We start from the raw sequence: 12500 nt of genomic DNA, 5'->3' as shown, positions 1-12500 counted from the left end.
CGTCGATTCCATTCAATGTGCGCTAATTCCCGTACTGGAGATATGTTTCAAACATAGAACCCAGTGCCCCTCCAAATGGTTGTCCATCTTCAGAACTTTCGTGAACATTTACTTGCAGCCTATGCAGATTACCCGCCCCTCGATGACTTGACATTCCGAGCTCGATATGTGAGAACTTCGGACTTAGCAATATCGACTGAACGGAAATACCGGCCCGCGTAAATCCCGGCAGAGTCTAAGAGCATTGCATTGAGGGTTAAGCACTCAGCGCTCCGTACTTACTACTCAGTACTTGCGCAGAAGACAGTCATCTGGTCACTCCAAGGCGAGCAGCCCCAAGCCTCGCGGTCCACATTACATCAAGAACTTCATATTGCTGTCAAGAAGACACTATGTACATATACACTATTACAGAGGAAACTCGGGGCACGAACAACAGGACAAGAACGATAGACCTAAATACATGGCAGCTGATGCCATTGATTACGGAGGGACCTTGATGCATGGACAGGATGACAAGAAAACGAGAAAGTTGTACTATATACATTGCAGCTGTGGGCACGCCAGAACCGCGCGAACTTGCCGCGCGAACTTACCGCGCGCCGCCCCGCCGCGCGAACTTACCGCGCGCCGCCCCGCCGCGCGGACTTACCGCGCGTCGCACCACTGGCCTTACCACGCGCCGAGCCGTTTGCATCGCCGGACGCAGGACCGGTCGCTTCCCCGCCGCGCGTCACGCGCAAGCCCACCTTGGCCTTGCCTCGCGTCGAGCCTGCCTTAGCCCCGCCGCGCGTCGAGCCTGCCTTAGCCCGGCTGCGTGCCGAGCCCGCCTTCGCCCTGCCTTCCACTCCAGCCCCTGCATCCGTCTCAACGGCTGTTGTCGCCGTGCGCGTCGCGCGCGCCGGCGCCATGTCATCGTTCGCATTAGCGGTGCCATTGTTCGCCTTCGTACGCTTGGACGGACGCTCCGCAGCCTCGGAGTAGCGGCCGGGGAGTTTGCGAGCTCGCTGAGGACGTTCGGTCTCCATCGGCGCGTCCTCTGCAGCCAGAGTACCTCCCAGACGGTCCACAGTCATGTCCGAATCAGAGGTGGGCAAGGAGGGAGGGGTAGTCGATCCCGAAGTAGGCTGGGGATGTCTACTAGGGGCGTCGCCGGAGGTCTCCGAAGAGGGGGCGGGCACGAGGCGCGACGAGTTGACAAGAGAGGTGGCGCCGGTGGCGCCGGAAGGTCCAGGCCCAAGCGTGTGCATGGTGTCGAGGGTGGTGATGTCTGCGGAAGTGTTCGAGGGTACGAAAACACCTCGCTCGAAGTCAAACGGCATGTTGAAGCCGTTGTACGCAGAGCCGCCGTCGTCGTACTCAAGAAGGCCGAGGAGACTATCGTCATCGTCTGCCTGGTTGGGCCTGAGCGGAAACGCGTGCCCGACGCCAGCGAAGTCGATTAGGGAAGTGGCCGCCAAGAGAGCCGCCGAGGATGGGACAGTGTCCGCCTGGACTTGCCACAGCGGGTCAACGAGGACTGCCTCCGCGGACGGCGCGGGCGGCGCTGGAGAAGTCTGTGAGCTCGGGAGTCGTACTGCAGAAAGGGTCGACGTGCGCGTACCCATGAGACGGCTAGGAGACGGTTGCAGAGCCAAAGGGGCTGTCTTCGCAGCGGCGTACTCCGATTGCTCCGACGTCGCCATGGAGTCGGAATCTGGCTGCACGAGAGAGAGCGCCCTGTTCGCGCGTTCGTCGCGCGCTGTAGAGAGTTCAGTACCTCCGCTCAGAAAGCTAGCAGTAGTGAACGGAACATACAGTATACTGCCTTCGCAAAATGTACCATAGGACGAATATACTGGTCCTTGAAATTGGGCGAAGCCTGTTCGAAGGTGTGCCCAGTTGGGGTGGTCCCGAAATGGCAGCTTTGAAGATGTACGTCAGCGATAAGCACGCGGCGCGCGACTCAAACGAAGTGCATCGACTCACGCAAAACTGGCAATCTCCCCTCCTTCCTGAGGGCTAGGGCCTGCCCCCACGACGGTGAAGCACCATCCGCACACGTCCGCGATGGGCGATACGATACGCTCAAGCCACCCGGGGGCTGCATTGATCGCACTGTTAATCCCGTCAATGAGGTGCGCGGCGTGCGATGGGCAAGGATGCGAGACATACCGCTGATAATCTTCCGGCGTCCGGTTTGGGGCCGCGTTCGCATTGGCAGCTGGGATGGCCAAGAGGCGCCTCTCCGTATCAACGCGCCGGGCAACCGCGTCTTTTACCTCGGCCGGTTCTGCCTCGTATATCTCCTCCAAGGTCTTGCGCGTGATCGAGAAGGTTTGGGCGCGCGAGAGGGGCTGAGTGCTGCCGTTGCGGGCGGCCTCGAGGGCGGCACGGACACGGTCACGCCTGGCCTCGTCGTAGTACATGCGGATGTACACCTCCCTCGCGTGAGGTGCCCGCCTCGTCTTCGTGAGCCCTGTGACCTCGCGAGGGAGGGGCGCAGCTGCCGCGCGCGCCGTGCGCGACTCGCTGGCATGGTTTTGGTACCAGCGCGTAAGTTGCTGGAACACAATGCGTTAGTTCGATGTTCTATCTCTGCCGTCTCTAGTATGTATCCAGCTCACCGCCTTCCTCTTGAGCTCGGCAGCTGCGAGCGTCTCCCTCTGCTCCGGGGTAAGGTCCTTGTCGAGAACGTCGCCGAAGAGAACCTTGATTTCGGGCCACTTGACGAACCAACTGAGGCACAAGGACGCGTGCCAGGTCTTCTGGCGACCCTTGACACGAGCCTCATGGAACGCCGGCTTCATGGACACGAGCCATTCGCTCTGCTCGGGTGTAGTCCAGGTAGGAGGTGCCATTGAATATGTGTTTTGTCGAGATCGTACGAAGTCGGAGCGCGGAGGAGGGGCGGGGGGATGAATGAGAAAAGTTCCTCCTTGGGGAGGATATGTGAAGGCCCGGGTGCGAAGTCCCGAGCTTCTGTCTAAGGTGAGTAGTGGAATTTCAGTTCTCAAATTGGGCGACATTGCAAAGGTATAGGACTTGCCTGTGTTTGGCCTCCTGCATGCATGCCCTCGAGGCGACGTCGATAGCCAATGATGTGCTTGATAGAGGCTGCCTGAATGCTATAAAGCAGTCCCAACGCTGGCTGTCCTGCGTCACCCTCATCCTTCTCGCATACTCCCCCCTCTCTCTCTCGCACTCATGGCCATGAACTCGGGTGACTCGGAGCGTGGGGATGCGGACGAACAGTTCGCGTCCCCGCGGTTCAGCATCGCGCAGCTATTCGAGCTGCTGCTCCATATCGCCCAACGAAGCAATGGCACGTACCACGTAGTCCACGCATGCTGCTGCCGTTGATTCGTAACTTATCTTCCTGATCCAGTCCTCGACCCAAACCGGCGCGTGCGGCCGCCCTGCCTCAGGTGCCTTCAGAGGGACATGTATGGTGAGCGATAGCGCGGTGGCGACTACAGAATAGTTACTGACGATACCCTAACAGGTACAGATGAGGGTGGAGGCAGAGAGGTCCCCATCGCAACTGCTGCGCCTAGCGGATCCGCTGCGCCCGAGACCTCCGATAGGGCCTCGGCCTCCGTGGCGCCCAGTGGCCCAAGCGATCCCGGCGATCGCCGCTACTGGTCCAACGTGTCCCCCGGCTCCTCTTGGATGGAGAACTACCTCCCCGACTACCTCCCCGACCACAACGCTCGCTCTTCCCTGTCTCGCGACTCCGACCCCACCACCAGTGCGGTCGGGGTCGATGCGGACAACTCCAGCCCGGCCAGCACATATCACTCCTCCCGAGCGAGCAGCCCCAGCCCTTCGCGCAACGAGCCCGCTCCTACTGTACGCCGCTCTCGCGATGCCCCCACCACTAATACGTCGGCTGGTTTGACCCGTCTTGACCCTCGGTCCTCCTCTTCCCGGCTTGCGGCTCCTGCTTGTACGTCCACCCCTGACACTCGTCAGGCTGCGACTCCTGCAGCGGCAGGTCCTTCCCGTCACCGGTCCTCAGCTTCCATTCCTTCCAAGTCCTTTGCAGCTCCGCTTGCGACGACGACAACTGCCACGCCCGTCCGGTTCTCCTCAATGAGGGGTGCTTCTACCATGGGACCGCCAGCAGGAGCTGCCACGAGGCTGTCTGCTGCCGCACCCCCTGCCGCCGCTGTGCCTGTTGTAGCAAATGCTGCACCCCCGGCCTTAGTTGCAACCACTGCGCCTGCCGCTGCCACGCCGGCCGTTGCACCTGCCATCGCCACCGCGCCCGTCCTCGCACACGCCGCCGCCACTGCGCCCGTCCTTGCACCCGCCGCCGCCACTGCACCCGTCCTTGCACCCGCTCCTCTCCCTGCCGTGGTCGCTGCTGCTGCACCTCCTGCTGTAGTCGCAGCCGCTGCACCCCCCACCGTCGCTGTGCCGGCGGCACCAGCTGCCGCGGCCGCGGCCGCTGCAGACGGGCCCTCGGATCCCAACCAGGTGTGGTACGTTGTCACTTGCGGACGCCGCGTCGGCGTCTTTGACAACCAGTAAGCTCGGCTTCTCTCGTTCATGTAGTGTCAAGGCTCACTTCTTCGGTAGCTCTTTAGTTGTCTGGTCCGTGACAGGCGTGCGCGGAAACGCGTCGCGATCCTTCGGCACACGCGAGGAAGCCGAGCGCGCCTTCCAAGACGCGCTCGACATGAACATCGTGCGCGAGGTTTAGACTTTCTCCTTCCCTGCTAGGACTCGTTCGTTTCTTGAAAGTAGCCGTTCAATTGTCCCGCTCTCGCCTCCTTCTGTCCCGTTACCCCTTTCCCTCGCTGATACATTAATGCGCTGATGAACAACCATACATAGTCATACCTAGATCTTGCTCAGTAGTTACGGAGTCGCGCGCGGCTGCGAGGACGCCGCGTGCAGTGTCGAAAAGGTCGTGCGCACCGTCGCAGTACCGCAGTACTGTATAGTTCGCGCGCGACGTCGTGTCGGTCGTGTGCGGTGTTGTGTAGGTCGTGTGCGGTGTTGTGTAGGTCGCGCCCGTCGTCTAGTACGTCGCGCGCGGCCATGTATAGGTCGTGTGACGGACTGTCAGTGTCGCGCGGCATAGTATAGGGCTCTCAGTGTCATCAGTCATGTCCCTGCGCGCCGTTTTTGTTGTAACTACCACGTGTGTCCCCAATTCGAGTTGTTTCTTGGTGTACCTCATGCAACCTGCTACCAACCTCCCATCAGCTCAATGGGGCGCCGCGCGAAGCATCTCACTTTGAGTTCGAAGGCCGTTGCGAAACGGAGACAAGCGAAAGAATATCGCGCGACCAGCAGGTTTGTGCAAGTACAGAAATTGTTACATTCGCACTGTGCTCATGGCAACTCACGCTAGCGGCCGGGAGGCACGAACGAAGGAGAACCACACACAGTACATGAAAAAGAAAGCCGAGAAGAACACACTGCTTGGTCTACCAGCGCCCCCCAATTTGCTCGCGCGCGCAAACAAGGCTCTATGCGTGTCCCTCGCCGTTCAGGACGATGGGCCGCTGTTAGGATTATGGACGCCGCCGTACGCATTCGAACGCCCCGACCACATCGTGCTTAAACACTTGGGCAAACGGGCGACAGGCGGACCGTGGAACACTGTTGTGGGATTACTCGGAGGGCTTCAGTATAACAAACTCGTCGAGCTTTGTTGGGACCGCTATGAAAGCTGGAAGAACACCGAGGTCATCGAAGATAACGCAGCGGTGACCCGGGAAGTTGCTGCTAGAATACAGGCCTGGACGGCTCTCAACATATCCGCAATTGCCGACGAAGACAGGGAGGCGAAGGAAGTCGCGTTAGATTGGGGAGCAAGGATAGTCTGCTTACTCGTGGAGGAGTGGGAGACGCGCACACGGGAAGGGCTCTCTGGATACACAGAATGCGGGAGGACGGGGAGTTTGCCGTGGCAGCGTATGATGAAAGATGTGCTGCGTATGTACAGACAAGACGACCCCACCCGAGGGTGAATTTATGTGTTGTTGAGGCAGTCAGGACTTGTTTGCATGGCTCTGGAGTGCTGAATGGATTCTAATGTTCGAACGTTCTCTACCGGGGGCTCTAAACGTCTAACACAGAATCGTCGTGCTCGGAATGTTACCTGGACTCTACCAATAATATGCGCATATCCCATGATACAACACATCACTTCTGGCGGAATGTTCATGAGACTAAGCCTCGGGATGCGTCTGTAGCAATGATTCAGTGATATTCCACTTTGTCAGGTATACCGTTATTCGACACCTGATTGGCCAGTTCGTAGCGGCGTTGGGCGCTGAGCGCTGGGCGCCTGGCGTTCGGATGATCTCGTTCTGACGGTACTCTTTCCCCATTCGCTCATTCTCTCTCTCTCACTTCCAGTATGTCGGTCAACTGTCCCGCCGCGTTTTTTTGTGCATGCGCTGGTAAGTACTCATCCTAGCCTCCCAATCCGACATGCACTGATATCTTGTACTGGTCGGCAGAGGTCCACTTCGTTGGCTGGAACGTGTCAGCCTGGGCCTGCCACGTAGGTATCCGATGTCCTCGAGGGGGCCAAGCATCAGCTCAATGGCCCCTCCTTCCATGCAGATCCATATGCCGAAGATCAACACGTCGCGCTCATCACAATCTCACCTCGTGCTCACCGCTCGGTGCCTTCACCGCTCGTCTATCCATCTTCGGACTGTACCTGGCAAGCCCTCCGTCTCCCCGCCACGTCCCATACCATGAGTAAGACAGTCGATATTGGCTTTCATGGTGTTCCCTCGAGACACCCTGACAGAACATTGGTACGTCTGGGGCGTCGTCGGGAGCGTGCTCTGCTGCCCCACCACCCCCGTTTTTCCGAGCGCATCCGGTCTAATGCCGTCTCAAAGCAGGCTCTTCATTCCCCAGAACAATACCGGGAAATGCAAATGCCCCGCGGTTCTATCGGACGGGGGCCGGCAACATACCCCATGCCATGGTTAGCTGTGTTCGTCCCATTGGGCTCGTCTCGCATGGTAAGTGGCGGAACGTCCCTGTCAGCGTGTTCGACAAAAGCTGGACGCCATCGGTTTGATGCAGCCCCGCCATTCGATATCTTCTCGCCGTCAATGGCCCCGCCATGGTTCACCCGACTCGTTTCCCTCATGAAACGCTCGCGACGTGGCAAGCGTGTGACCCATTACACCATCTCCGACGACGACGACGACAACGACAACGACGACAACGCGGCGAAGGCGTCCACTACTCTCTCCTTTGACCGTCACCGTCACGTCGATATCTCACACGGCGACGCACACGTCTCACACCGGACGTCGTTCACCAGCATATTGCGCGAGCCTCGCAAGCGACCGCGGTCCTCCTCGCTACCATCCCTCACCCCCGTCAACTGCTCCTACAACGACAGCGCCGTCGACCTTTCATCGTCCGACCCTGTCGACCTCGACTACCTTTTTTCCCGGCTCGCAGAGATTGATGAAGACCCTGTTCCTCGTCGACGGACAGCTGCAGTGTGTCTAGCATCGTTCCCCCATCCTCATATTGACACTCACATCTTCACAGGACCGACCGCTTCTTCAGTGGCTCGAGGATGCGAACGATTACCTCGACGAGCTGTTGCGCCTCGAGGGGCGCGGCAGTTTCACTAGCGGCGTTTGTCCGGGCGGCTGCACCGAACCAGCAATGTTCAGGTGTGATGATTGCCTCGATTGTCGTCTCCACTGCCAGTCATGCACGGTCGCGTACCACGGCCGTCACCATCTTCATCGGATACTGGTATGTTTGACTGTATGCTCGCCGCCCATTATACCTTATATTAATATATCTCCATAGCAATGGGACGGCGACCACTTCAGTCGAGTTACCCTGAAGTCGCTCGGTCTCCGTATTCAGCTCGGCCACGAGCCCGGAGACAGTTGTCGCTGTCCCGAGCCTGCGTTCGGGGACGACTTCGTCCTGGTCGACATGTCTGGGGTTGTCCCACTTGGGGTAGACTTCTGTGGGTGCAGCTACGCTCTCCCACATGCTACACAACTCCTTCGAACACGCTGGTATCCTGCCACCTCTATCAATCCGAAGACCGCCGCTACTTTCCAAGTCCTCGAACATTTCCAGCTCCTTTCCGCTTACTCAAAGATATCGGGATGGGAGTTTTATACGTCATTGGTCCGCCGCACCGAGAACACTGGTGTTCATCCCCCCAAGGTACGTTGATTAATTTAATATCGTATATTCTTTCTAGTGACTCACTTTTTGTTAGGACCGTTATCATGTATTCATGAGGATCATACGTGAATGGCGCTACCTCAAGTCGATCAAACGCGCGGGTTGTCGGCACGACGCCGATGGCGTCAGTTCCAGGGAGCTCGGCTCATGCGCGGTTGTGTGCCCCGCTTGCCCGCAACCGGGCAGGAACCTTCCAGACGGGTGGGAGGACGCACCTAAAAGTAAAGGGTGAGTTTGCGATCAGGATAGGATGTCAAGCACCACGGTCGCTCACCAAAAGTAGGTGGCTCTACAGGCTCTTTATCGGGATAGACGCCAACTTCCGGCTTAAGCGGAAGAAGGTCTCGTCGGACTTGCTTGATCCTAGTCTCAACGAGGGCTCCTCTTACATGGTGAGGGAGACCACGTACAAGGATCACCTCGCCACCTTCGACACGCTACACGCCGACCCGTCCGATCACTGCAACAATCACGATGCGGTCAAGCTTGCGACACTCAAGAGTGCTGCCGGCCTCGCGGCTTCGGGTCTTGCCACGGTCGACTGCGCGAGGCACGACATGAAGCGCCCTTGTTCGTCTGGTGATCTCCAGAAAGGCGAGCGGTGAGTGATGTCTCGTTCCTGTGATTACCCTTGTACTCACACATTTGTAGTTTCGTTAACATCGATTACCTGCTGTATTCGTCTCTGCGTCGTAATGCACCGCGAGAGATCGCCGCGTCGTATGACATCGCTTGTCATTACGACCGGAAGATCGAAGGCCGGTTCGAGACCTACGGCTTCGACACCTCCGCGCATACCATTACCTGGGCTATCCCAAAGTTCCACATCAATGCCCACCGCGAGCAATGTCGCGCAGACTATAATCTACATTTCCTGCCGTTCTCGGCGCGCAACGATGGCGAGGCTCCGGAGCGAGGGTGGGGGAGGACGAACGGAGCTGCGGCGAGTACGAAGGAGATGGGCCCCGGATCGCGCCGTGACTTTCTCGATGACATCTTTGCCCACCATAACTGGCAGAAGGTTTCTGGCCTGCGTCAGTCGCTCTCCCCCTTTACCATTGATTCATGCTGATGTCGGTGCTACCCCTTAGCTTCGTCATTGCTCGGGAAGGTCAAGAACGCTGTCACCGAGCGTGAAGCTCACGTCGCTGCGTTTGAGGAGTATACCGCGTCTCTGCCCGCTGACACCGCGGAGCTGTGGGAGAGCAATGTCGTGTCGTGGGAAGCCGATCGCTCAAGCCCAAACCCGTTCCTCATCAAGCGGCCAAGTATGTAGTGCCCCCTGTATTGATGATCTCGCGCTGACACTCATGTTCTTAGCCATCACTCAGGCCGCGGTGAAGCGGCAGCTCACAGAAGAGGACGCGCTCGCTTTGAATGAAGGTCGGACAACTTCTCTGCACGAGAAGTTGTCCGAAAGCGGTGTAGTGATCACCGGAATCGAGCTCGAGGACCAGCAGTGAGTCTCCTCGTCCTCTCATACTTACGGTATCTCATCGCGAATTAGGATCCGTCTCAAGGCCGACTATCATGCTCTCCACCTCCACGCTACTGACTTGCAGCGCGCACGCCTCCAGGAACGTCAGAACGTTCTGCGCCGCCGGATCGATGCATGGGCCGGGATTCAGCAGCTGTACATGCCCGCTATCGCTTCGCGGCGCGCGCGGATGATGGCCGAATCTGAGTCGGCATCCTTGGCGTTCAATATCCCCCTGCTGCTCCCGTCCGCAGCCCATCCGGCCAGTCCTTGCTCTACCACCCTGTTTGAACACGAGTGGCGCCTCCGGTACGCTCAGGCCTTCGACACTCTCGACGACCTTCGGGGCCACCTCGAGGTGCGCACGCACCTGTACAAGTTCAAGGATCGGTTCGCCCGCGGCCAGCGCCCGAACACACGCGCCATGACGATCGTCAAGCAGGTCGAGAGTAAAGTCGCCCTCGACGCCACCCGGTATCGCCTTGCGCGTGCCGCCCTCCACGACCTCTGCGGCGTCCTGTGCAAGACGGGGTGGCAAGAGCAACTCCGCAAGTTAGAGGATGGCGATATTCGCCATATCACCGACGGCGCGGACGGACAGTCCGAAGGGCGCCGAACCATATCGTGGATCTGGACGGTATCCAGCTCGCAGGGTGAGGAGCCCTCGAATGAGCGCGTCGCTGCTAGTCTGCAAGAATGTGAGTTGTCCATTGTTGTGCGAATTTGCTTTACTCAGTTTTGGCCCTCTAGCGTTGCGTGCAGAATGGTGCAAGGCGCGGGCTCGGGCTCGACGTTGGTCGGAGGAGGTCGACCTCCTCCTCGAGGAGATGCGGCGGGTGATCGCGTATCACGAGTGGGAGTGCGCGCGTTGGACCTCGTTAGTGGACACGCGCTTCGCTGGTGGCGACCGCGCGGATTACCGCGAGGGATTTAACGCGTACGCGACCCGGCAAGCCGCCATTCGTCGCTCCATGCGCGACTTCTGCCGCAGGGGATGGCGAGATGTCCCTGACTGGGTAGAGCTGAGCGGAGAGACTTCCGAGCTTGCTACTGTACTGCGGGGTTCGCTTTTGGAGACAGGTGACGGTGACTCGGTGTTTGATATGATGCATGGTAGTTCCTCGTCCCTCGCAGTCCAGGTTTAGTATATCTTCTACTGTCACCCGATGGTCCATCGGCGCCTGCTAGCTGCTCCTATGACCGTGTTTCGCGCTATACTATCTTGTACCTGTCTCCATTGAGCGGCACTCTCGTCTTGTAATAGTACAACGTCACATAACGAGTCCTGCGGGTCCAACGGTACGACAATAATGACTTCGCCGGCGTAGTTCCGATTCCACTTTAGGAATCGAGTTATATCATGGGCACTTTCTCCTCGCTTACTAATCAAGCAGTCACACCGTTCTCTGCTCTCATTGGCTCTCGAACTCGTAATTTGATTGGCTCACTAACGCCAGCCAGATGACTCCAAAATATATTTCATGCATCTCCTGTCCGTCATAGTATATGTTAAAGAATATATTCATAGGCAGTTAGACTGCAGGACGAGGGTGTGCATATGCCTTCCAGCTGGGAAAGTCACAGTAAGGTGACGCTCACGTCACCATAACACTCGGCGCTAAACTACTTTCCCAGTCCCCCCATCCTGCCTCCTTCGTCCTGCCTCCTGTCTGCTTACTTCCAATCGCTACTCGCTCACTAGTCGACGACTCTCAAAGCGACATCCTCCACTCTCGAAGCTCGAAGGCCAGGTGTACGATGTACTTGCACGTGTCGATGGAGTGGGATGTGCATGTAATAGTTTGCCAATTTTATAGTCCTTGTGAGTACTCCTTCCTCAGTGCTACGGCAATGCGTCCGGCTGCTCGATGGGCTAACAGAGGTGTAGGAACGTTTGCGTCCGCTGCAGCCTAGCATGACCTGTCGCCTACTCAAGTCCCCTGCGCACCTTGCGTTATGACCGCCCGCGCTCTCATATGCCCACGCTGCTCCTGTAGCCCTACCCGGACACGTGCTTGTCTGCGTTCCCTTGCAGCCTGTTACCCACATATCCGAATCCCTCCACCACACCAGTGACACGACAACAAATCTCCGTCGGCAGCGGAATACTTCACATCACCGCCAGCCTACATCGCATCCATGCGAAGTCGGGGGCCGCCCGTGGAGACTACCGATTCCATGCCATGGTGTTCTCAATCTCGGCGTTGCGGAAGGCCTGCGCTAGTCCTGAGCGGTATGTCTCGTAATATCGTTCCCAAAACTATCCTCCTGCTCACGCTGTCCCTATCCCGCCAGCACACGCTACGCCGTGCTCGCCCAGCTACCCTTTCGCCTGCACGTGCCGCACCCGTTCGCCCACCCACACGCGCCGCGCTGCGCCGGCTGAGCCACCCGCCGGCCGGAGCACGCCGTGCCCACGTAGCAGTACACAAAATGCTGCGCCCACCAGGCAGTACGCACAACGCCGCGCTCGCGCAGCTACCGATCCGCCAGCGCGCGCCGCCACACCAAGCTACCCGCCCGCCCGCACGCGCCCCACCCGCTCGGCCACCCCTACCTCCACGCCGAGCTACCTGCTCGCTCGCCCGCACCGCAGCTGCTGCCCCGGCTGAACCACCCGCCACCAAGAGCGCGCCGCGCCCGCCTAGCAGCACCCGCAACGCCGCGCTCTCGCAGCCACCGATCCGCCAGCGCGCGCCGTCACGCCGAGCTACCAGCCGCACCCGCACGAGCCCCGCCAGCCAGAGCACGCCGCCACGCTGAGCTACCCACTGCACCCGCACGCGCTGCACGCGTCCCGCCAGCCAGAGCGCGCCGCCACGCCGAGCTACCCGCC

General features: G+C 59.0%; 3 protein-coding genes across 3 annotated transcripts; 2 read left to right on the top strand and 1 right to left on the bottom strand.

Moving 5' to 3' along the window:
* Positions 1–1964: 1964 nt before the first annotated feature.
* Positions 1965–2840, bottom strand: TRAVEDRAFT_121953 (uncharacterized protein; the record flags this gene model as incomplete). The annotated part of the gene is made up of 2 exons (XM_008039436.1): positions 1965–2543; positions 2607–2840. The coding sequence occupies 2 exons, from the start codon at positions 2838–2840 to the stop codon at positions 1965–1967; spliced, it is 813 nt and encodes a 270-aa protein (XP_008037627.1).
* Positions 2841–3186: 346 nt separating this feature from the next.
* Positions 3187–4687, top strand: TRAVEDRAFT_46453 (uncharacterized protein; the record flags this gene model as incomplete). Its single annotated transcript, XM_008039142.1, has 4 exons — positions 3187–3315; positions 3368–3425; positions 3485–4511; positions 4564–4687. 4 exons carry the CDS (start codon positions 3187–3189, stop codon positions 4685–4687), a joined length of 1338 nt encoding a protein of 445 aa, XP_008037333.1.
* A 2837-nt stretch (positions 4688–7524) lies between these two features.
* Positions 7525–10809, top strand: TRAVEDRAFT_121879 (uncharacterized protein; the record flags this gene model as incomplete). Its single annotated transcript, XM_008039435.1, has 9 exons — positions 7525–7737; positions 7795–8166; positions 8222–8415; positions 8468–8788; positions 8839–9221; positions 9279–9455; positions 9508–9646; positions 9695–10350; positions 10415–10809. Coding segments are annotated over 9 exons (2850 nt in total), but the record flags the coding sequence as incomplete, so codon positions are not given.
* Positions 10810–12500: the final 1691 nt, after the last annotated feature.

The sequence above is a fragment of the Trametes versicolor genome (assembly GCF_000271585.1).
Source record: "Trametes versicolor FP-101664 SS1 unplaced genomic scaffold TRAVEscaffold_5, whole genome shotgun sequence".
Taxonomy (NCBI): domain Eukaryota; kingdom Fungi; phylum Basidiomycota; class Agaricomycetes; order Polyporales; family Polyporaceae; genus Trametes; species Trametes versicolor.
This window is presented reverse-complemented; position numbering and strand designations above follow the sequence as displayed.